This window comes from Xenopus tropicalis, chromosome 9 (assembly GCF_000004195.4).
Source record: "Xenopus tropicalis strain Nigerian chromosome 9, UCB_Xtro_10.0, whole genome shotgun sequence".
Lineage (NCBI taxonomy): Eukaryota > Metazoa > Chordata > Amphibia > Anura > Pipidae > Xenopus > Xenopus tropicalis.
Genome location: NC_030685.2, coordinates 15,371,593 through 15,395,783, shown reverse-complemented (window position 1 = coordinate 15,395,783; position 24,191 = coordinate 15,371,593). Strand labels below are relative to the sequence as shown.

General features: G+C 47.0%; 1 protein-coding gene and 1 non-coding gene across 5 annotated transcripts; both read right to left on the bottom strand.

Annotated features, from left to right (window-relative positions):
* Positions 1 to 1,966: 1,966 nt before the first annotated feature.
* srebf1 (sterol regulatory element binding transcription factor 1) lies at positions 1,967 to 23,818 on the bottom strand. 4 transcript variants are annotated; one of them, XM_002935840.5, is made up of 19 exons: positions 23,503 to 23,818; positions 14,385 to 14,831; positions 13,123 to 13,523; positions 12,887 to 13,036; positions 12,571 to 12,789; positions 12,211 to 12,325; positions 11,896 to 12,071; positions 11,384 to 11,585; positions 11,117 to 11,298; positions 9,977 to 10,238; positions 9,362 to 9,528; positions 8,839 to 9,007; positions 6,761 to 6,869; positions 6,370 to 6,479; positions 5,522 to 5,654; positions 5,204 to 5,366; positions 4,397 to 4,585; positions 4,147 to 4,258; positions 1,967 to 2,640 (listed from the first exon to the last, which is right to left on the bottom strand). In XM_002935840.5, exons 1-19 carry the CDS (start codon positions 23,606 to 23,608, stop codon positions 2,417 to 2,419), a joined length of 3,636 nt encoding a protein of 1,211 aa, XP_002935886.2. In that variant the 5' UTR covers positions 23,609 to 23,818; the 3' UTR covers positions 1,967 to 2,416. The 4 variants fall into 4 exon arrangements, with proteins under 4 accessions (XP_002935886.2, XP_012826703.2, XP_004918134.2 ...); XM_012971249.3 differs by having other exon boundaries at positions 1,967 to 2,637; XM_004918077.4 differs by having other exon boundaries at positions 1,967 to 3,378; positions 23,503 to 23,817.
* Positions 4,934 to 5,001, bottom strand: mir33a (microRNA mir-33a). Its single transcript, NR_049666.1, has one exon. It is a non-coding gene; the product is annotated as a microRNA mir-33a (primary transcript).
* Positions 23,819 to 24,191: the final 373 nt, after the last annotated feature.

Here is a 24,191-nt window from a genome sequence, read left to right as displayed (position 1 = left end):
TTGGCCGAATCCCCCGCTACCACCCAAAATGCAGGAGACATCCGGCGTCCATCTTGTCCCCTCTGGTTGCATTGTGCACTCAGGGCTCCTCCCACAACTCAGTGACCCTAGAAGTTATTGGGCCCCAAAGTAAAATCTTTATAGGGCCCACAAGAGGCAAGATGACCTGCTCCCCCACATATACAGTCGGTCAATAGGCCCAATGGGCTCTCTGCTGGGGCCCTGAGCTGCCCCGAATCGAGGCCTACAGCTTCTGAGGGTGAGAAATAATCAGATATATGAGCAGCGAAGGATTAGAGAGCCTGCTCAGTTTGCAATTGGTCTTCATTTTTGATTATTTGTAGTTTTTTTATTATTTCAGTTTTTGTTCAGCAGCTATTTGGTTGCTAGGATCCAAATTACCTTAGAAACCAGGGTGTGGTTGGAATGAAAGGCTGGTTTACGAATAGGAGAGGGGCTGAATGGAAAGATGAGTAACAATAACAAACTGTAGCCCCACAGAGCAATGGTTTCTTCACCGCGGGGCCCCCCCATTTTAAAGCTGCAAAGAGTTAGAAAAAGGCAAATAAAAAAAAAATAATAATAATGAAGACCAAATGAAAAGTGAAGCACCCCTTTAACTGGTTCCTGGGGCTCGTGCCACAACAGGTTAATTGGGTTCAAGGACTAAAACAGAAATAGAACCTTTAGATACGAAAACATATTTTCCTTTCTATGTCCGACGTGTGCCGGCTTGTATGGGAAACGCCATAAAATGTTTCATGAAAAGCCTCGACCAGAAGATTCCATATAAAAACAAACAGAAATGGGGGGGGGTGAACATTTTTAAAATAGTTATATCTGCCACTCACCCGTGGGAGGGTTTCAGCCTGTCCATCATTTGTGCACTTTAATATTTATTTCCGACCAAACACCTTTCTTTGGAAAGAGAGGGGGTATCTCTCTGTATAGGCTATGAGCAAACTTAGGGGGCTGTTCCTGCTGAATTGTGCTTAGTACAGGGGAATCCCTATGCTGCCATAGTTTTATGGTATCTCTCTGTACAGGCTATGAGCAAACTTAGGGGGCTGTTCCTGCTGAATTGTGCTTAGTACAGGGGAATCCTTATGTGCCATAGTTTTATGGTATCTCTCTGTACAGGCTATGAGCAAACTTAGGGGGCTGTTCCTGCTGAATTGTGCTTAGTACAGGGGAATCCCTATGTGCCATAGTTTTATGGTATCTCTCTGTACAGGCTATGAGCAAACTTAGGGGGCTGTTCCTGCTGAATTGTGCTTAGTACAGGGGAATCCTTATGCTGCCATAGTTTTATGGTATCTCTCTGTACAGGCTATGAGCAAACTTAGGGGGCTGTTCCTGCTGAATTGTGCTTAGTACAGGGGAATCCCTATGCTGCCATAGTTTTATGGTATCTCTCTGTACAGGCTATGAGCAAACTTAGGGGGCTGTTCCTGCTGAATTGTGCTTAGTACAGGGGAATCCTTATGTGCCATAGTTTTATGGTATCTCTCTGTACAGGCTATGAGCAAACTTAGGGGGCTGTTCCTGCTGAATTGTGCTTAGTACAGGGGAATCCCTATGTGCCATAGTTTTATGGTATCTCTCTGTACAGGCTATGAGCAAACTTAGGGGGCTGTTCCTGCTGAATTGTGCTTAGTACAGGGGAATCCTTATGCTGCCATAGTTTTATGGTATCTCTCTGTACAGGCTATGAGCAAACTTAGGGGGCTGTTCCTGCTGAATTGTGCTTAGTACAGGGGAATCCCTATGCTGCCATAGTTTTATGGTATCTCTCTGTACAGGCTATGAGCAAACTTAGGGGGCTGTTCCTGCTGAATTGTGCTTAGTACAGGGGAATCCTTATGCTGCCATAGTTTTATGGTATCTCTCTGTACAGGCTATGATCAAACTGAGGGGGCTGTTCCTGCTGAATTGTGCTTAGTACAGGGAAACAAAGACAAATAAATACAGAAGTCACTGTATATATTTAAATATAAAATTAAATGTACATAAATCTGCAAAATGAAGTTTACCTTCCCTTAGTAAAATATGAACACACAACATACTGTGTGACCAGAAGGCTCCTTTCTATGGAGGCTCCCACACTGAGAGGACGATTCCTATAACCAGCGCAGCTTCTCCCACCCATAGTTACGCTAGCGGCGCGGCAGTTACTCAGTACAGGGAAGGCGCTGCTGCTGCATCCGTATTCCACGCAGGACTCCATGAGCGGTTTCTGCCCCTTGTGATGAGAGGGGGCATTTAGATTAAAGTGCAATATCGTAGGGCATCTGCCTGTGAAGTGGAGCAGGGAACAGTCGCCCGATGGAATTGCTATAGTTGAAGCCATTCGTTATAATTCTTCGGGGGGGGATGTTCTTGCTTTGTATAGCAAGTATAACAGGACCCCCCCCCCCTAGCTGGAAGTTACTGTGGTTCCGCTGCCCAGCGCCAGGATAATCTGCTGGCAGTCCTGCAGAGTCCGTTTGTCCCCAAGCTTCTCCAGGGTACGGGCTGCCTCGGCCAACATGCCCACTCTCTGCCCTGGGGCAGATAGAAAGGTAGGGGGCAGGTAGCGGCAGGCAAGGAGCAGGGCTTCTGCATGCTCCCGGGGTGTGGGGCTCATCTCTTGGGTGCCTGCTGGGAACAGAGAGAGGCTGGCAGGTCACTAACACATTGCAACCATGATACTAAGGCAGCAGAAGGTTCTTAAAAGGGTTTGTTTACCCTTTAAAGACTCACAGTATGAGGGCTGTGCTTATAGGGCACATTCCCTCTGAGCAAATCCATTTACATGGTATAAACACTAGGGGGCAGCACACACCCTCAGATTGCTCTGCAATAAGCTGCCATTATAATTACTGGGCAATAGGGCGGATGAATGAAATGTGCATCAGCACGGGGCAAACAGGCAAACAATGGAGACAACACAGCAAACTGAAAAATAAAAAGTTTAAATACAAATAATTTTCCAACCGATTTCTTTTTTTTTTTACACTTTTTTCCCCTTTCTTTTCACGAGTCAGAAAGATCCTCTGAGCCAATAAGCTACAAGCTAGGAGCTAAAGATGCTTGAAGAGAATAGAGTCGCGCTCGACAGTAAAAAAAAAACAATCCAGCAGTGTCATGTCAGGTGGTGCCATGCGTTCTTCTCTGGCCCTGGTGGGGTAATATGGAGGGTGAATACCCCCTCATTCTCCTCAGTGGCACAGTCCTGCATGGCTTAAGATAAGTCTCCTATGGGTGCTGCTGGCCCTGGGTAAGAGGGGCACACTGGAGAGCATCCCCGAGAGGGCGGGGCTTTCTTTAAACCAATCGGAGATTACTGACAAGGCAGCGTCGGGAGGGTAACACTGCAGCTGACCAAGCGTACCATATCTGTGGACGAAAGAGAAACAGCTTCGGTATCTCCTGGTTTACACTGGCCACTTTCCCACTACTGTGCCGTCTGTATGAGGGCCGGGAAGTTGCCACCAGGAAGGTCAGGGAGGTTACAATCCCAGCTGCTGTTAACTTCACCTCCCAGCTGGCAGGCTGAGGATTCTGGGAGCTGTAGTTGGCAACAGCTGGAGGGGGCCACAATTTGATATAAATGAACTGGGGCCCAAACTATATACTAGATGAATGCTGACATGGGGGTTAATATTGTGTGCCATACTGCAACACGGAACATGCAAAACTATCCTGTAAAATTAATATATATATAGATATTAGATATATATATATTATATATATTTATTAATACAGGAAGTGTAACATGAATGTGTATAAGGATATGGGAGATTTTGGGGTCCTAATCTGGCTTCTGCCATTGCCTTGCACCCTCTTTCTGTAGCGGCCGAAACGGCACAATCTCACACCATGCTGAACCGGGCATTAACCCCATTCTGGGCCGTCTCTCAGATTGTGTGCGTCAGAGAAAAAAAAAGCCATAGAGAAGCGCTGCCAGTCCTTATATACACAGAGGAGGCATCAGCAGAATGGGGGTTAATGCGCCAAGCAGACAGTAGTGAAATGAAGGCTCAGCGGGCTTTGCAGCAAGAATGGTTAGGGCAGTGCTAGAGGATACAGCGGCAGAGCATGGGTTAAATATATATATTTCTGTGGCTCCTATCTGGTCCTGGTCTGCCCTCTCATATATCTCACCTTCTTTGCTGGATGGGGCCACTCTCCTGCGCAAACTGCGGTCCAGCAGCTGATGTGTCCGCGTGGGGCTAGCGCCGGCCATTAGCCGAGCTGTGGCTTCATGCAGAAATACCTAGAACAGAACAAGTCATGGGGTTAGGGGGGCATCTTTAGCAACAAATGCTGCCCTAATGCTTATATACTCCCACCCCTTCTCCTCCATTTCCTGCCACTACTCCGACCTCCCCGAAGCCCGACAGATGGTACCTACCCTGCGCATGGCCGGCCTGAAGGACTGCGCCAATCTGCGGAGGCTGCTTAAATCCAGCTGGAATCCCCGCAGCTCGTGAGGAGGCGCTGGATGCACTAGACTGGGCTGCTGCCCGGGGGAATTCTGCTGCTGCTGCCAGATGTTTGTCCTTGTCACCAGTAGTAGGTCACAGAGGAGAAGTTGCGCTACCTGAAAGCAGAAGGGACCGGTGTTAGTGTGCCGAAGGTGGCTAATGACTATTCCCCGGTATAGAGAGCGGCTGGTTAATTACATGGAGTATTGCACTTCCTTAGCAGAAGGCAGAATTTTCATGCTCGGAACCTGTAGCAAAGGAATTGTGGGTGTCCACAGATATCAGTCTATTCTTGTCTCTTGACATAGCCTCCTTGCTGCTTGGAACGGCACATTAAAATGCAACAAAATCCCAGCAAAATACTAGGAGATGCTACCACAACCATGGAAGCCGCCCCCAACCCAATCAGCACGTGGATAACATGGAAGTAGTTGTTCTCTCTCGCTGCAGATCCGGCACTACCTCTGTGTTGCACTGCAGGCACATTGCACACCGCTGATATCACATGCAATGCAACTACAATGCACCACAGCGGCAGTCATATCTACGTGCACCTCTGTCAGGCCATGGAGGGAGTCACGCCGACACAGGGCAGCACAGGTACAATGTTGCACAGCACTGGGGCATTACATGGGAATGAATGGATGCTCAATGGATATTCTTGCCCAGATGTTCCCAACAATACTCAGCAGAACTCAGTACTGATAGGTCAAATCCAGATGCGGGCTGCTCACCTTATCCACACTGCTAGTGCCAGATGGGCCCATGTTCAAGCTGTCTCGCAGGTAGCCGCTTGCCTTCTCGCAGTGGCCCAAGCTGACCTGACTGCTGTCTTGCTTTCCCAACAAGGTGCGAACGGCTTTGAAAACATAAAGGGCGGCTTTGGGCAGTGGATTCCTAGATGAAAGAATAACAGTATTATGTGCTAATAAATATTATCCTATAGCTGTGTTCTCTCTCGATCCACAGGGATTTACATCATAGGTGAGGTATCTATATGAAAGCTTAGAGGCATTTATATCCGTTTAGGTTTGACTGGTCACGCCACTCACTCTGAAGCATATAGTGTCTTCGGCATGTATTCCACCACTGGGTACAGTCTCTGCGCTGCTTCGTCATCACCCTGCAGCCAGTTAATAGCCACAATGATGAGAGAGGCCCACCACTTGGCAACCGGGTCTGTCCCTGTGTAGAGCGGGGCAAGAGATGCAGATTTAGAACATTTACTACAAAGTAGTGGCGTGTTTCATACACTGTTACCCTGGGTCTAAAACATCCTCTCCTTAACCTGAAGAAATATGGAGACTGGAGAAGGGCCTGCTCTGGCATGGTATATGATATGGAATATGATAGTGCGCACTTCTGCCCAGGATGCCCCTATTGGCCTTGGCTGAGTGGGGAGTGACCCAAACTGGCTCTCACTGACCTATCAGGAGCATCAGGAAACGATGATGGTTTTACTCCAACGACCAATGGACTGGGAGGAAGTCCTATGATCCCAGTTAGGACAAAGAGAAAAAGCAAGGCTAAAGCTTTCAACACATAGATCTTTAACCTCCGCACTGGTCCATCTTCAATGTTAAAGATTAGCACTAACTGCCCGTGAAGACTGACACAGCCGACACTTGTACCATAAGGGCTAAACCCACATCTAGGCCTGACTTAAAAAAGACAGCATCCTTGGGGTACGGCCAGTGGGCAGTTAGAGGGCTGGCAGTGAGCAGTAAATCTACAGGAGGTGGAACTGGACTAGTTTTCCAGTCTTTTATCACTTCACTGTCCTGTACCGGAGGGAGGTATACTTTACCCATGTTCCCCCTTGCATTCTAACAGAGAAAAGCAATCACTTTAGTTTTTATTTTATGAGCAACTCATAATGAGTAACAAAATGGAGCCTCACCTGTGACTGCCGCCATACTAGAACTGATGGAAAACGTGTGATTAGGAATGGCCGCTGTGTCTGAGCATCCGTTCAGCAACTGCAGATATTCAAGAGCATCAGAAAACTCCCTGCAGGAGAGACAAAGCCAGAGCATCCAGTCAGTGCAGGGAAAGGAGTATACAGACACAAATACATGGCACAGGAAAAGTTTGCATGGGTCCAGTAACCCATAGCAACCAATTAGCTTTTATCGTCTAAAGCAGTCACATTAATGACTGATTGGTTACCAGGGGTTACTAGACTAGGGGATTAAAGGGATTAAATAACCTCTATATTTCTTGCATTTACAGTGTTTGTATTCTATGTCTGATAAAAATGCATTATCAGATCTTGTATTGGAATCACTCACCCCTCTCCCTCAGTCATAGGCTTGGTCTGTTCCGGCTGAGCCACACAGTACAGCGCCTTCTCCAGGAGGTGTTCCCGAAAAGCTTGGGTCACCTGGGCCAAGGGGTCCACTGCGACAAAAGAAAAAAAAAAAATACTCAGATTACCATGTGAAACCGAAACTGCATGTGTTCTATAAGACACCAGTAACACTTAATCCAATAGTCTAGAATGGCTAGAACTGCATTAAACCACACCTACAGCAGCTAATTAACTCTGTGCATTTCTTACCTTTCTACACACAGGCTGGTTACAGGTTGTTCTAGTGGTCTCTCTAAAGACATGTTTATCAAAGGGTAAGAAGAGAGTTCAGCACAGCGCACCAGAAGAGGACTGTACAACTGTACAGAGAGCTGTGAACCTCACCCTCTGATAAATGCATCCCATCTGTTATCCATTTGTGGCTGCAGTGCAACCCTCTGGCCACTAGAGGTAGCTCCTGCTGCAGCACAGCTCTCCCTGACTATACTTGTTTACTAAATAACACATGTCCTGCTTACTAAAGCAAAGCTTTCACCTGAGGGCAGGGCCGCCATCAGGGGGGCACAGGGGGGACAGTCATCCCGGGCCCGGACATTTCTAACTTTAAAGGGGGCCCGGCCGTGCTAGAGTTTTCTTAGCTCGGCCCCCCTTTAATCGAGTCCGGGCCCTGTCACTACTGGCGTCCGCCGCTATGTCCCGCTGCTCTCCACTCCATCTGCGCTTATATAAGTTTGCGCCCCGTGCGTAGTGACGTCACACGCACGGGGCGCAACCTTTATAAAAGCGCAGATGCTGCAGACAGCAGCGGGACATAGCGGTGGACGTCAAGGAAGCCGGAGGAAGTAGCCGGGGGACCGGTGAGGAACTGAAGGATGCTTGGGGGAGCTGAAGGATCTTTGGGGGGGGGCCTGGAGGAAGCAGGAGGACACTGGGGGGGGGAACTGGAGGATGATGGGGGAGCTGAAGGATCTTTGGGGGGGGGCTGGAGGAAGCAGGAGGACACTGGGGGGGGACTGGAGGATGATGGGGGGGCTGAAGGATCTTTGGGGGGGGGCTGGAGGAAGCAGGAGGACACTGGGGGGGGAACTGAAGGATGATGGGGAGTTGAAGGATCTTTTGGGGGCGCTGGAGGAAGCAGGAGGACACTGGAGGGGGGAACTGGAGGATGCTTGGGGGGGCCCTGGAGAAAGCAGCAGTATGCTTGGGGGGGGCCTGGAGGAAGCAGAAGGACACGGGGGGGGGGGAATTGGAGGATGCTTGGGGGGCCTGGAGGAAGCAGGAGGACACTGGGGGGACGGGACTGGAGGATGCTTGGGGGGGCCCTGGAAAAAGCAGCCGTATGCTTGGGGGGCCCTGGAGGATGCTGGGGGGGAGCCGAAGGACACGGGAGGAAGCAGAAAGCAGCGGGGAGCAGGCCATAGTATGAATAATTTGGGGGAGGACCAACAATGTTTTAGGGGGGCCCTGGCTACCAATGTTTTAGGGGGCCCTGGCTACCAATGTCTGTGTGTACTTTGTATTGATGGGAGGGGTCACTGGGGGAGGGGCCATTGGGGGCGTGGGAGGGCCTAGAAAATTTAGTTGTGAGGGGCCCCGTGATTTCTGATGGTGGCCCTGCCTGAGGCACACACGGCTGAGAAGGATATTCTGTATATAAGGATGCCTGATCTAGCTGAAATCACCCTTAAGCTGGCCATACACGCACCAATAATATTGTATGAAACCTCGTTTCGTACGATATTCGGTGCGTGTATGGCAAGTCGGCGAGTCGACTGATATCGCAGGAGGCTGCTGATATTGGTCGACTTGCCGATGGGGCGGGTTAAAAGATTTTGATCAGGCGCCATAGAAGGCGCCTGATTAAAACTGCCTTCAGGACTGAATCGGCAGAAGGAGGTAGAAATCCTATTGTTTCTACCTCCTTATCTGCCGTTTCAGCCCTGAACGTTAGTGGCGGATTGAACGATCTTTGAAAGATCAAAAATCGCAACATGTGTGACCACCTTTACATGCAATCTGAGCCTTACAATTCCTTTTAATAGCCAAAGGGCGTATTACCTGTGCTGCCAGCTGTGCTGTAGATTGTGTCCCGGGGAGAGCTCCTTACAGTCCAGTCTCCATCCACAAAAAAACGATGTCCCAAAGGGTGGCACAGCCACTGCATGGCGGGGGGGATAGTGACGCTCTGTGCCAGGCACACCTGACGGGCGCTGGACAAGAAAAAGCGCTGCAGAAAGAAAGAGGGGGTTTCAGGCTTTTAGTATGAGATATGTATGTCACAGTGGCAGGTAAGGAAAGAGGCAAGGGAAAAGCCCCCTAAAAAGGAGCATGGCGATGGGAGTGGTACAAGTCCAAACTGAGAGTGTGTGTTTTTAAAGGGCAAGGTACCCCCTGTTGTAGACAATAAGGATTGTTCCATGTCGATATAAATGGGCAAGGCCTCACAAATACACTAGGAAGGATAGAATTATTAGGTGGTTAATTAATCTTGTGAACTATACTGAGCACAATGAGTTTGTCTATTAAAAGGAACCTTTAATGGGCAGCAGGTTTTTTTAATATGACGGGCCGTTGAACTCACCGCCAAAAAGTGGAAGCGTCGGTGCAGGCTGGCCTTGACTCTCAGGGCGGCCCCCACGTAGATTTCTGCCAGTGTCGCTACTGAGATGGCGTTTCCAGCGCAGTCTGCCAGGTTCACTGCGCTCAGTGCCATATTTACAGCAGACAGGTGACCTCCAACGTGCTTCCCTGCCGTGAACATAAATTGGCACATAAGCTCAGCACAAGTGTTTTTTATAAAGATGTATGTATGTATATCTTTATTTATAAAGTGCTACTTATGGACGCATCGCTGTACAGATGTATGGAGTTATGTAATAAAAAGCACTACGTTTGCTCTGGAGCAGTAACCCATAGCAACCAAGCATGTAGATTTTACTGGTCACCTGTTTAAAAGCAAAAATCTTAGTTGCTATGGGTTACTGCTAATGGGCAAACTTTTATTACACATAAGGGTTATTATTTATAGTGTAGAGCTCTATCCATAAATATGTGCTGGGGAGGGCGGGGTTAACAAGGGGGTCAGCTCTCAAAACTAGTGTCAGTTTCTGCTAGTACGCTGCCTTGTTTTTCTGGGAGTTATATGCAAGCCTGTTGCGACTTCTGGTGTATCCCCTACTAGGACCCCCCAACATACCAGTCATATGAAGCTGGTGGAGGCGATGATACACAAGAGCAGCATCCCTGCAGCTTTTCCTCACATCATCTTTCAGCTGGTGGTCTCTCCGGAAGCCTCCTGCCCGCGCAGCCAGCCAACGCCCCACCCACAGGCGCTGGAGGACATAGCGAATCACACTCCACATGAGACTGCAGCACAGATCCAGGTTGGAGGTGGGCAAGGGTCGGCCCAGTGCTTTAAGTGCCATCCAAAGGTGTAGCGATGCCTGTGCGAAGTCACCCTAGAACATGTGCGCCACATATATTAAACTCTCATCAAAGCCGGTAATTGAGGTCTAAAGCAATTTTTATATATAATAGGGACACAAATTACCTCATATTACACTTGCCCTAACCTCAGACACCCTGTAACTCCCACAGCAGTCACACTTGCCTTGCAAATGGGTTGTTCACCGATAAATTAACTTTTAGTATGTTGTAGAGAATGTTATTCTGAGACTATTTGCAATTGGTCTTTGTTTTTTTTTATTATTTCTGGGTTTTTTAAATATTTTGAAAATGTTGAAATATTTAGCTTTATATTCAGAAACTCTCCAGCTTAGGATTTTAGCATTTATATTATTGCTAGGGCCCAACATACCCAGCAACCAGGCAGTGGTTTGAATGAGAGGCAGGAATATGAATAGGAGTTTGTCTGAATAGAAAGATGGGTAATAAGAAGTAATAATGAAGTTGTAGCCCCAAAGACCAATAGTTTTTTGGCTGCTGGGGTCAGTGACCCCCTTTCAAAAAGCTGGAAAGGGTCAGAAATAAAAAGCAAATTGTTCAAAAATGATAAAGACTAATTTACAAAGCTGCTTAGAACTGGCCATTCTATAACATACTAAAAGTGAACAACCCCTTACTCTATACTTTAAGGTTCTGACTGTTGTGAACAACTCTCAAGCACCCTCTACACTTGGACTGACAATCTGTGGGTTCTGACAAATGCCAGAGGGGCTGCTGTAAGATGCCATAGACAGTCACTATTTATTGGGCTGGGGGGGGCTGTTTGAGGCTCTGTGTACTTGTACAAAAAGGTGACAAACCAAAGTACAAATTTAAGTGGAATTCTGGAAATTTGAGCTTTTCCATCTGCTGGCTGTGGGCTAGAGCTTACCCGAGACAGATCAACATCGGCTTGTTTGCGGTGACACCAGAATAGGGCAGAAGATTCCGAGTGCAGTCTTGTTACAGGCTCCCCATAAATAAAGAGTCGTATAAATACCCCCAGGACGATGATGATGTTGATTGGCCAAAGGAACGTGGAAGGGGCCAGCCAGCTAGACCAATCGGATACTTCTGCAGAATGAAGGGACAGCAAAAGATAAATATTTTTACCAAGAAGATCTGTAGACTGGGCAGTGCACCACAAGCTGTAACCAACCTGAGGATCCGACCTCCAATGTGATTCTCCCGGTGCCATGGAAAGATCCACTGTCCAAAGAGTCGTAGCTCTTGGAGCTTCCCATCAGGAAAGACAGGGGGTTGAACGAGAGGCAGAGGAACACAAAAGCACAGAGTGCCATTCGGGAACGATCCAACATCCCTGCGCTGCGAGGAGATGGAACCTCCTGTTTGACTTCGACCTAAAAGGGTAAGAGTAGGTTAGGAACAGAACAAGAGCAGAGAAGCAGCAGGGAATCTCATCTGTTGGTGTGATAGTGGGAGTTGTAGTTTAACATCTGGAAAAACAGGGGTTGAGACAAAGACAGTTGAGGCAGAGACAGGAACAGTGAGACACGTAGACAAGACAGAGGTAGACTGGAATTAGAGAGGCTGAAAAGTAGCCGCTCTACTCCTGCCTACATAGCAATCCCCCAGTGCGCACCTCAGGCACTGAGGAGCAGAAGTAAGCAGGAAATGCATCATGAGCAACAGGAAGTGAGTAGAGCTCACCTTAGCATCCTCACTGAGAGGACTGTCTGGCTCTGAGTCGCTGTTGCACTGGGAGAGAGGACTGCCGCTATGTGATGGAGACCCTGCATCTGAGGGAGGAGGGGTGAGCACTTCCATCATTTCTGCTTTCATGCCATCCATAACTCCAGTGCCAGCCACCAAGTCTTTCAGGGTATCTGATGAGACAGAGAACAAACAGTCAGTCTAACTCTATAAACTGCTCTACCCAAAACTCTTTGGCACCTTATTAGGCCCACTCAGACAAGACTCTACCCTTGATGACTAGCCAATCCAAAACAGGAAATGGGATCTTACTGTTCTTCTGGGCGGCCATTTTCAGCATCATGTTTTCCTGTTTCAGCTTGATGTTGTTCTGCTGCAGGAAACGGATGTAGTCTATGGCCTTCTTCAACACAGCCGACTTGTTCAGCTGTAAAAATAAAAAAGTTAAGTGGGGTAGAGTGGAAAGGGGCATCCATCATTAGTTTTGGCCATGTATCCTGTTTTCTATGGAAGACCTGTGTCTATAGGAAATATGGAAGGCCCTTAGCCCTATCTGAAGGTCACCTAATCCGTCTCTGTATACAAAGCAGATTGAACATAAACACCTCACATGGCTATAGTTGGGTAACCCTGACTTAACATTACAGCAGGTAAGTGTCTGCCAGTTGGTACCTTGGCTTCGTTGCCCACAACCAGGTCCTTTAGTTCTATGATCTTGTCGTTGATAGAGGATCGGTACCGCTTCTCGATGGCATTGTGTGCTGTGCGTTTTTCCCCTTTGCCGTTCAGCATGGCCATCTTGCCGGTGGCTGCGATACGGTTAATAGGCAACTTGTCTGCATCCATGACCAACGGCACTGTTGTCAGAAAGGTACCCCCACTAACCAGAGCCTGTCGCAAAAAAACACACAGATGCGAAGGTCAGAAAAATGGAGGATGTGATGCAGCAATCAATGCATCTGAGTAACAGTGGGATTTCTCCTCTCACCGGCATTTGCAGCGGTGTAGTCTGTATTGTGGTATTGGTCCCTAATGAAGTCATCCCAGAAGTCTTCACTCCTGACACAACAGCGTTGTCCGTCTTTACAGCAGTGAGCACAAGGGAGTCCGTTTTGATGAAATGAGGTTGCAAAAGAACCTGGAAGAGCGCAGAGAAAAGCGCCAATGTTTATTTGAAGCCCTGCCCATAATGAAGCCCTACCTATAATAAACATCTCTACTTACCGGGACCTGTTGGATTTGGGAGGTGATGGGTGAAGTGGTAGTGATAAACTGCTGCGGCGAGATGCTCTGCGTGTGGATGGTAACAGGCTGCTGTATCTGAGTGGGGGATTGTGCCTGCTGAGGCAGGGCGCTGATGCTTTGCAGATGTGGTCCTGCAACACTTGTTATGCTCTGCAACGGCTGCCCAGCGACACTCTGCAACTGTTGCACCCCTTGTACCGCAACATGCTGCAGAGTCTGCCCTGTGATATTCTGTAACACCTGTCCGCCTTGCACAGTGTTCTGCAGCGGCTGCATGGCTGGGCTTGGGACAGGCTGCAGGTTCTGTTGTCGGGCTTGCCCAGCGCCATTCTGTATTGGCTGATTGATAATACCTTGTGGGCTTGAGACACTCTGAGGGACTGCACCAATCAGGTTGGTAACATGAAACAAGAGAAAAAGAAAATTCAGCGCAAATTATTTGAGCACCAGTACCTACCAACACATATGGCATGGCGTTTACTGTAATTAGAAACAAGCACTTGAGCATATATTGTGACTATTCTTTAGGCTGCGGTTTCACAGCATCTGCCTATACACTAAGCATCACTATGCAGTAGATGAAATATTCAAAGATACCCTTTTTATCTGTAATCCAACAGGATTACAGGACTTTCAGTCAAAATGGCTCTCCAAACCTGGCATACAAGTCTAGATGGCCAAGCAGTATGGTGGCTATAGTGCAAACTGCCTGTCTAAGTCTGGCTTTGTAAAGTAGCTGGCGGCAGCTGACTTTGGATGAGAAATGCTTGGAAATCTCTGTATCATATTAGTTAGTGGGACAGAATTACTTATTGCATATGTGATATCCCAAATTTCACATAGTTTTGTTATACTCTTTCAGGTATAACATCACAAGAACCATATTATCGCAACTGTGACATAGTATTGTTATACTCTTGCAGCTTTGTCACAAGATGGCTGTTATTGAGCATAAGACTCAGATAAGGTGGATATTATTACTTTATTTACAAGGCAACTGTTTCTGAAAGGACAGCTCTATAACAAAAAAATACTGATTCTCCCAAGATGGCTGCTATTCTGTCTGCAATTACCAAGAATGTACGGTGTATTTCCTGTATAGAGACAGGAAAATATATATACACGGCTGTAAACTTGGGCCTTTCTCTATTTACTCACAATGCGAGGTTCAACATTTCTGCTTGGTGTTCCCTCTGCATTGTGTTCATAATACCATACCAACCTGGCTGAGCTTTGCCTACCTGTATACGTCCCCTGATCCTGCTGATATGCTCCTAATGGCGTCTGTGAGCTGAACTGGGGTTGAGCTTGGGACACAAATTTCTGCCCAAACACCAGGCTCTGCAGCGGTTGTGAAGGCTGTTGAAGCTGGTTCGACGCTTGATTTGGACTTGAACAGATCTGCATAGGTTCCTCATTCGCCCGGTTCTGTGCAGGAGGACTGATCTGCTGCCCCAGTGCATCCTGGGGAAGGACAGAAGACTGCTGCCCCGGAAAACCAAGAGAAAACATCTTCACAGGGGGCGCACTGGGGGGAGCTGCCAGTAATCCCTCCAAAGAGCTTAAAGCTTCTCCTCCAGCGAGATCGACAGGTGGAGTTGGGTCCTGCGCAGGACCATTGATGGTGTTAAAGGCAACTCCATCGAACAGGAAGTCATTGTCAGTGTTGTGAATAAGCTGAAGCATATCTGATGGGAGAAGAAAAGGGAAAAAGAGGTTAGAGATAAAATATATACATACACAGTAATGGGCAATTACCCCAAATCCCCCCCTAACTGGCCTTCAGGCTGGGCCCCCTTAGCTCATAACAAGGTTACAGATATATAGAAACATTGGGGTAACAGTCACCCTGCTATAGTTTCAGGGGTACCCAGGGCACAAATAAGCACTCACCCCAAATCCCCCCTAACTGGCCTTCAGGCTGGGCCCCCTTAGCTCATAACAAGGTTACAGATATATAGAAACATTGGGGTAACAGTCACCCTGCTATAGTTCCAGGGGTACCCAGGGCACAAATAAGCACTCACCCCAAATCCCCCCCTAACTGGCCTTCAGGCTGGGCCCCCTTAGCCCATAACAAGGTTACAGATATATAGAAACATTGGGGTAACAGTCACCCTGCTATAGTTCCGGGGTACCCAGGGCACAAATAAGCACTCACCCCAAATCCCCCCTAACTGGCCTTCAGGCTGGGCCCCCTTAGCCCATAACAAGGTTACAGATATATAGAAACATTGGGGTAACAGTCACCCTGCTATAGTTCCAGGGGTACCCAGGGCACAAATAAGCACTCACCCAAATCTCCCCCCTAACTGGCCTTCAGGCTGGGCCCCCTTAGCCCATAACAAGGTTACAGATATATAGAAACATTGGGGTAACAGTCACCCTGCTATAGTTCCAGGGGTGCCCAGGGTACAAATAAGCACTCACCCCAAATCCCCCCCTAACTGGCCTTCAGGCTGGGCCCCCTTAGCCCATAACAAGGTTACAGATATATAGAAACATTGGGGTAACAGTCACCCTGCTATAGTTCCAGGGGTACCCAGGGCACAAATAAGCACTCACCCCAAATCCCCCCCTAACTGGCCTTCAGGCTGGGCCCCCTTAGCCCATAACAAGGTTACAGATATATAGAAACATTGGGGTAACAGTCACCCTGCTATAGTTCCAGGGGTACCCAAGGCACAAATAAGCACTCACCCCGAATCCCCCCTAACTGGCCTTCAGGCTGGGCCCCCTTAGCCCATAACAAGGTTACAGATATATAGAAACATTGGGGTAACAGTCACCCTGCTATAGTTCCGGGGTACCCAGGGCACAAATAAGCACTCACCCCAAATCCCCCCTAACTGGCCTTCAGGCTGGGCCCCCTTAGCCCATAACAAGGTTACAGATATATAGAAACATTGGGGTAACAGTCACCCTGCTATAGTTCCAGGGGTACCCAGGGCACAAATAAGCACTCACCCCAAATCTCCCCCCTAACTGGCCTTCAGGCTGGGCCCCCTTAGCCCATAACAAGGTTACAGATATATAGAAACATTGGGGTAACAGTCACCCTGCTATAGTTCCAGGGGTGCCCAGGGTACAAATAAGCACTCACCCCAAATCCCCCCCTAACTGGCCTTCAGGCTGGGCCCCCTTAGCCCATAACAAGGTTACAGATATATAGAAACATTGGGGTAACAGTCACCCTGCTATAGTTCCAGGGGTACCCAGGGCACAAATAAGCACTCACCCCAAATCCCCCCCTAACTGGCCTTCAGGCTGGGCCCCCTTAGCCCATAACAAGGTTACAGATATATAGAAACATTGGGGTAACAGTCACCCTGCTATAGTTCCAGGGGTACCCAAGGCACAAATAAGCACTCACCCCGAATCCCCCCCTAACTGGCCTTCAGGCTGGGCCCCCTTAGCCCATAACAAGGTTACAGATATATAGAAACATTGGGGTAACAGTCACCCTGCTATAGTTCCAGGGGTACCCAGGGCACAAATAAGCACTCACCCCAAATCCCCCCCTAACTGGCCTTCAGGCTGGGCCCCCTTAGCCCATAACAAGGTTACAGATATATAGAAACATTGGGGTAACAGTCACCCCGCTATAGTTCCAGGGGTACCCAGGGCACAAATAAGCACTCACCCCCAAATCTCACCCTGATTAACTTTCTTCATGGAAAGACTCCTAAAACCTAAGGCTTTGTACACACAAGCACATTTATGTTGCAGATATACACAAAACCTGCTACAGCCTGAACATAATAATAATAATAATAATAATAATAATAATAATAATAGAATGCAATAGGAGTCAGCCTTACACACTTCTTCAAAGGTCTGTTAATTAACTGGCTCCTGCTACATTGTTTCAAATGTCATAACCAGCAGTGCAGGGAAGGGAAAGGGACAGACGGATACAGCTTTCAAAAGCAGTAATATTTACAAATAACTTTAAAACTGGTGACTGGTGTCATGACTAGGAAAATCGCTTAGAACTCTATAAGGCAAATTTTTGGGGTTTACATCCCGTTCAAAAAAAAACCCCAAAACCTTCAAGTGTTTCCAACGAATCAGCAAAATGTATTTTGGTTTACTTGGAAGGGTTGAACTTGATGGACTCTGGTCTTTTTTCAACCCTATGTAACTATGTATCCAGCCCTCCCTGTGACTTTCATAGACTTCAGTTGGTTTTATTTCATCCAAAGAATGAGATCAAGTGAAAGTAGTGACAAAGCTAAGCCATTACTGCCGGCTGCTTCTCAAGAGGTTCTGCAAAAGCCGAGGCCTCCGGCTTTCAATATGGGGAAAAATTAGCTTTCAAAGGCCAAGGAAACCCATCTTAAACACATGCACCCACATTTCTATCCGGCTAAAAGAATGAGCCCCCATACTTCGCTGATAGAATAGCAGGGGTAACACTGCGCGGGGTGTAGCATTCTTACGGTCACTATGGCAACCCCTGTATATGGGGGTCGGGACCCCGGGAAGTCAGGAGCAATGAGATTGCCTAGCATTATACAGAATAAAAGGGGTTAATATTAGAAGTTAGTATAGGAAATAGAATTACAGAGTCGTAAGCAGCCAAGGACCAAGGAAAATGGGTTCATATTTGCCGTCGCATTGTATATATTCCTTTTGGGGGGGTCATTAAACCTGAGGCACCCCATTTTCAGTCTTCCGCCATTGTTGCCGCTGCCGCTATACAAGGGCTAGAGGGCAATGAAATGATAAGAAATAAAAAGGAGGTATAAATGTGTCCAGCAAAGGAAGGGTTAAAAGCCAGTGCCATTCCCAAGGAGGAAAACCTCTGTAAAATGCCCAATATGAACCCCCCCCCCCTAGAAACTCTGCAGGTGGTAGAGCCCAAACACCTCAGTCCTGGTCCTGTACCTTCAAAAGTGCACTCCATTGTACCACAACACCGGGCACCCACCCTACAGCACCCAAGGGATCTTCAAATTAGTCAAAAGCTAAGAGGAAAAGTATTAGAATTTGGCTTTTTTTTTCTCAGTTCCTCCCCCTCTGTCTTATTGCTCAGTCACACGCCTCCCCCTTTCCTACGTCACCAGCCAGGGCCCCGCCCCCTCTCCTCCTTCGCCTCAGGAAGGAGTTAAGAGTGAAAGAGCCTGAATCAGGGCTTTGATATGAGGTGACTGCTCCGGGCCAATCAGGGAGAGGGAAGCCGCTCGCCTTTCTGTGCGAGAGACGGCCCAATCCTGGCTTGAGACTGAGAGCGGATTCAGCCCTGTCTCTGACGGGGTTACTCCCGTTCGTTCACGTTTCAACCTCTGCAGGGTTACTATCGGCCGTTCTCACACAGCGCCTCAAGCCGCACTGTATTATCAATGGCTCTGGGGGCGGCTACAGTATATACAGCCAGTGTGAGGTGAAGGGAATCCAGGGGCGGCGCCAAAGCATGCAGTTACCTATCATTAAACAAAAACTACAATTCCCATAATCCCCTGCTAGCCCACTACAGAATGAATGCTGCAAGTGTTAGATGCAAAAAAAAAAAAACATCCCCCAACTATCAGCCAAGGTTTTACTTACCCACAATGCAACAGAGGCCACTGCCCTGCAGAACTGCAGTGTTAAGGCGGCCATACACATTCAGATTTTATCCTTTGGATATCAGTCGTACGTTAAAATGAAACTGACATTCAGTCTGAAATTGTAGGATAAAGCCCTTAAGCTGGCTGAATCGGCAGAAGGAGGTAGAAATCCTATTGTTTGTACCTCCTTATCTGCCGTTTCACTCCTGAACGGTTAGTGGCGGATTGTACGATCTTTCGTGCGATCGCCACGTGTGTGGCCACCATTAAAATACCAATAGGAAGACCAATAGTTCTTCCTAGACCTTCAATTGTAGGTCCCCTGATGAAATCACACCATACACATACATTTGCAACATTTTCTAACCTGACTAAACAATATGAAAATTTGGAGCCCAAACAGTCCAAAAATCATACCATTTCATCAGTATGTGTATGGCCAGCTTAACAGGACAAGTAGTGAGAGAAATACTGTTTGCCCTATCCCGGTGAAAGGCAGCACAGGCCCTAGAGCAGGGGTGGGCAAACTTTTTGGCTCGGGGGCAACATCAACTTTTAAAATTTGACAGACGGGCCGAGCCAACGTTACGCCATCTCCGCCAGAAGGCAGCAGCAGCCAGTCCCCCATATTGCCCAATTTGCACCCGATTTGCCCCCAATATGTATATATAAATCTATCATATTTTGCCCCCAAATCATATGTACCTGTGCCAGCAGCAGCCAAGAATTGCCCCCAAATCTGTTCCTTCCTGTGCCAGAAGCCCGAACTCCCAGGTTGGTTTCTCCTGCTCAGTACTCAGGTTTTCTCCACTCTGACTCCGCAACGCGCCAGCGCTTCTGTCTATGCACACACCACTGGCTACTACGCATGCGCACAGCGGGGGCCGGATTAAAAAGACCAACGGGCCAGATGTGGCCTGCGGGCCGTAGTTTGCCCACCCCTGCCCTAGAGTATATATTTAGTATTAGATTAAAAATTAGATTTGGCCAAAGCTGGCCACACACGGGGCAAGCACTACCTGCGGCTGGCAGCTCCTGAGTCAGCAGCTTGTGTGCCACCCTGACTGAATCTGGTCAGAGCCAGACAATATATACAAGGACATGATTTTGAAATACTAAAACTGGCAAAGAACAAATAGAGCCGTAGCCTTCTTTCCCAATAAGTCAGCAGGAGCCTCATGTGACCTGCCAGTTGGCCATGTTGGCCATGACTATACATACATTTCAGCTTGTCTTTACCACTGGGTGGGCCAGGGGAAAACTAGACCTGCCACCATCTTGTTCAGACTGCTATCTACCTTTATCTGCTGCTTTTTGTATTAGTGCCCCATGATGTGTTGGGCCTAGGGCAACCCCCCTATCTCTCTAAAGCGGATTGGTATAAAAAAGTACCTAATGAATCATGTGACAACCGATGAGAAGGGGGACGCTCATATGAGGCAGCAGGTGGGGTAAAGCATGGAAGGTATCAGTCAGCAGGGCAAGGGTGCCAGTTTACATCTGCCCAAAAAATATAAATCTTTTTTTTTTTAATGCGTAGTTTAGCAAACAGAAAAAAAATACTGATTTTCCAGAATGAATATAGTAATTGTGTTGTATAAAGTACTGTGGTATGTGCAACGGAATCAATACGGCTAATGTTTGAGTTGCACTAATAAATCTTGCAGTGCACAGAGGAGCCTTTATAAAAGCGAGAGGGCCCTCCGAGGAGCGCAGTGAAACGTTTTGTCTCGCAGGAAACACATCGCACCTCATAAAGCATCGGTGGCCCCATTCTCAATAGCCAGGCTTGTTTTCCTGTGCTACAATGATATTGGCCCTATGTTATTAAGGAGATCAACATATAGCACTCACAATATGAGTCACATGTGTCTCTACACTCCAATAATGTTCAGCTTTATATTATATGTATAATTCAGCCTGCAGCCTTGTGCCTTTATATGGGCACAGAACCCCTCAGTGACTGCTAATATCCTTATCATTTACAGTAGGGGGTACATTATCCCTTATAATACATGAGTGATACTCAGAGTTCCCTGTATAACTCAGCCTGCAGCCTTGTGCCTTTATATGGTCACAGAACCCCTCAGTGACTGCTAATATCCTTATCATTTACAAATGATACACATTACTCCCAATATAATAATTAACAAGTATTTATGGGAAACACACTTGTCATCAATGTATTAAAACATACAGTTTATATAAAAACAGAGACCAACAGAAACCCTGCTTTTGTACATATATTTTATATCAGCTTTATATACAATAACTAAAAAATCCTGTGTGCACGGCTACTCTGAAATCTATGCAGCCCGCACTCATGCATGTTATATAAACGTCCTTTGCTAAAGATGGCGGCAGCCAACATGTTGATGTGCTTGTGTGGTATGGATTCCATCTAATTACATAAGAATACTCTATATGTTATGACCCCCAAATCATTAAGCAGATGGCACACATAAATGAGGGTGATGTTGAACCTTCGGACCCTTATTAAAGTAAATTTCTGGGTGTTGCTACCACTCCGAATACTGCGCCCTGTGCATAGCCTGCCACCCAGGCCACCATACCTATAATGCACACTAGCTACAGGTATCGGACCCCTTATCAGGAAACCCATTATACAGAAAATTGCAGAAAGGCCGTCTCCCATAGACTCCATTTTAATCAAATAATTCACATTTTTAAAAATGGTTTCCTTTTTCTCTCTAATAAGAAAACAGTACCTTGTACTTGATCCCAACTAAGATTTAATTACCCTTATTGGGGGCAGAACAGCCCTATTGGGTTTATTTCATGGTTAAATGATTCCCTTTTCTCTGTAATAATAAAACAGTACCTGTACTTGATCCCAACTAAGATATAATTACCCCTTATTGGGGCAGAACAGTCCTATTGGGTTTATTTCATGGTTAAATGATTCCCTTTTCTCTGTAATAATAAAACAGTACCTGTACTTGATCCCAACTAAGATATAATTACCCCTTATTGGGGCAGAACAGCCCTATTGGGTTTATTTAATGGTTAAATGATTCCCTTTTCTCTGTAATAATAAAACAGTACCTGTACTTGATCCCAACTAAGATATAATTACCCCTTATTGGGGCAGAACAGTCCTATTGGGTTTATTTCATGGTTAAATGATTCCCTTTTCTCTGTAATAATAAAACAGTACCTGTACTTGATCCCAACTAAGATATAATTACCCCTTATTGGGGCAGAACAGCCCTATTGGGTTTATTTAATGGTTAAATGATTCCCTTTTCTCTGTAATAATAAAACAGTACCTGTACTTGATCCCAACTAAGATATAATTACCCCTTATTGGGGCAGAACAGCCCTATTGGGTTTATTTAATGGTTAAATGATTCCCTTTTCTCTGTAATAATAAAACAGTACCTGTACTTGATCCCAACTAAGATATAATTACCCCTTATTGGGGGCAGAACAGCCCTATTGGGTTTATTTAATGGTTAAATGATTCCCTTTTCTCTGTAATAATAAAACAGTACCTGTACTTGATCCCAACTAAGATATAATTACCCCTTATTGGGGCAGAACAGCCCTATTGGGTTTATTTAATGGTTAAATGATTCCCTTTTCTCTGTAATAATAAAACAGTACCTGTACTTGATCCCAACTAAGATATAATTACCCCTTATTGGGGGCAGAACAGCCCTATTGGGTTTATTTAATGGTTAAATGATTCCCTTTTCTCTGTAATAATAAAACAGTACCTGTACTTGATCCCAACTAAGATATAATTACCCCTTATTGGGGCAGAACAGCCCTATTGGGTTTATTTAATGGTTAAATGATTCCCTTTTCTCTGTAATAATAAAACAGTACCTGTACTTGATCCCAACTAAGATATAATTACCCCTTATTGGGGACAGAACAGCCCTATTGGGTTTATTTCATGGTTAAATGATTCCCTTTTCTCTGTAATAATAAAACAGTACCTGTACTTGATCCCAACTAAGATATAACTAATCCTTATTGGAGGCAAAATAATCCTATTGGGTTTAATTACCGTTTAAATAATTTTATTAGCAGACTTAAGGTAGGCGATCCGAATTACGGAAAGTCCCCTGATCCAGAAAACCTCAGGTCCCAAGCATTCTGGATAACGGGTCCCATACCTGTACAGTAAAAAGTACAGTAGGGGCAGGGACTTCATTACTATTTGATTTTGTCTGTAGAGGTGCAGCGCTGAGGCATATGTTGGTGCTATTATTACGTCTGTATGTAATAATAATAATATAGACAGTGCTATAATAAGAGAGACACACGCACGCCCCCTGTCACTCCTGTATGTCCCAGCACAAACAAGCCAGGCAATGCCCGACAGTAACCCTGCGGTGATGTCAGGCAGGGGGCGGGGCAATGAGGCAAGTGCCCTAGTAACCCACAGGAGCTGAGAGGAAGTGCAGCACATGGGGCAGCTGGGCAAATAAGAGTTGCATCAGAATGTCAATAAGGCATAAGAGGGCAGCCATTTGCCCCCATTTAAGATGGGGTATTTATGGGAGAGGGGGCAGGTTCAATGCTCTGGAGAATTAGAAACCTATTCCCTACTTTCCTTAATTAACAACATTAAACCATTAGCTCTATGGGGGCCAATATCCCTTCCTCCCCCCAGTTTCTTCCCTATGACAGTGTCACATGCTTCTTTACCAACCCCCTCCCCACAAGCCAAAGAGAAGACTTAACCCAGTGCTGATGTTGTACTACAACCCCCATCACCCTTTGAGAGCTGTAGTTTCTGCTGCGTTTTCTCCCCCCACCCCCAAGTGTTACTCACCATCAATGTCATTCAGCAGCATGGAGTCAATGTCACTGGTCTCCTGGAGGGACAGAGAAGGGTCCAACTCCTCCAGAGAGCTGTCATCGTACCCCAGGCTGGCCATGCTGCTGCTGCTTCCCCTCTTCCTCCTTAGGCAGGGCTGCTGGCCATGGGCAAGTGGGGGGATCCAGGGAAGGTAGCAATGTTTCCCTTGGGAGTGGCTGCAGTATTACAGGGTCCCCATACCTGCATTAGATACCAGTAGGGAAGTTCAGTAGAACTGCAGCTCTAACCTGCTACCGACTGGGGAGGAGGAGGCGGGACCTGCCAGGGAGAGCCCGCCCCCAAATGCCCACCCCCTACAGCGTGGGACACGCCCTCATCCTTCCCCTGCATCCTGCTAGCGCTTTACTGCCTTTGTAAAGGAGCGAAAGGGTTAATTAACCTCTAAACTGTCAGGGCAAATGGCAAAGTCCTCAGCTTCAGCTACATATTTTGATGGCACTCACACACTTTTTATTTCCCGCCCCCCTCTGTTTCCCCTCTGTACCCCCCTCTGTTTCCCCTCTGTACCCCCTCTGTTTCCTCTCTGTACCCCCCTCTGTTTCCTCTCTGTACCCCCCTCTGTTTCCCCTCTGTACCCCCCTCTGTACCCCCCTCTGTTTCCCCTCTGTACCCCCTCTGTTTCCCCCTCTGTACCCCCCTCT

Coding starts and splice junctions, on each gene's coding strand:
- srebf1 (XM_002935840.5), bottom strand. CDS start 23,608: ATGGCCAGCCTGGGGTACGATGACAGCTCTCTGGAGGAGTTGGACCCT. Junction 6,870..8,838: donor CAGCACAGCTGGCAGCACAG/GTAATACGCCCT, acceptor CTTTTGTCGCAG/TGGACCCCTTGGCCCAGGTG. Junction 5,655..6,369: donor TAGTATGGCGGCAGTCACAG/GTGAGGCTCCAT, acceptor CGCTCTACACAG/GGACAGACCCGGTTGCCAAG.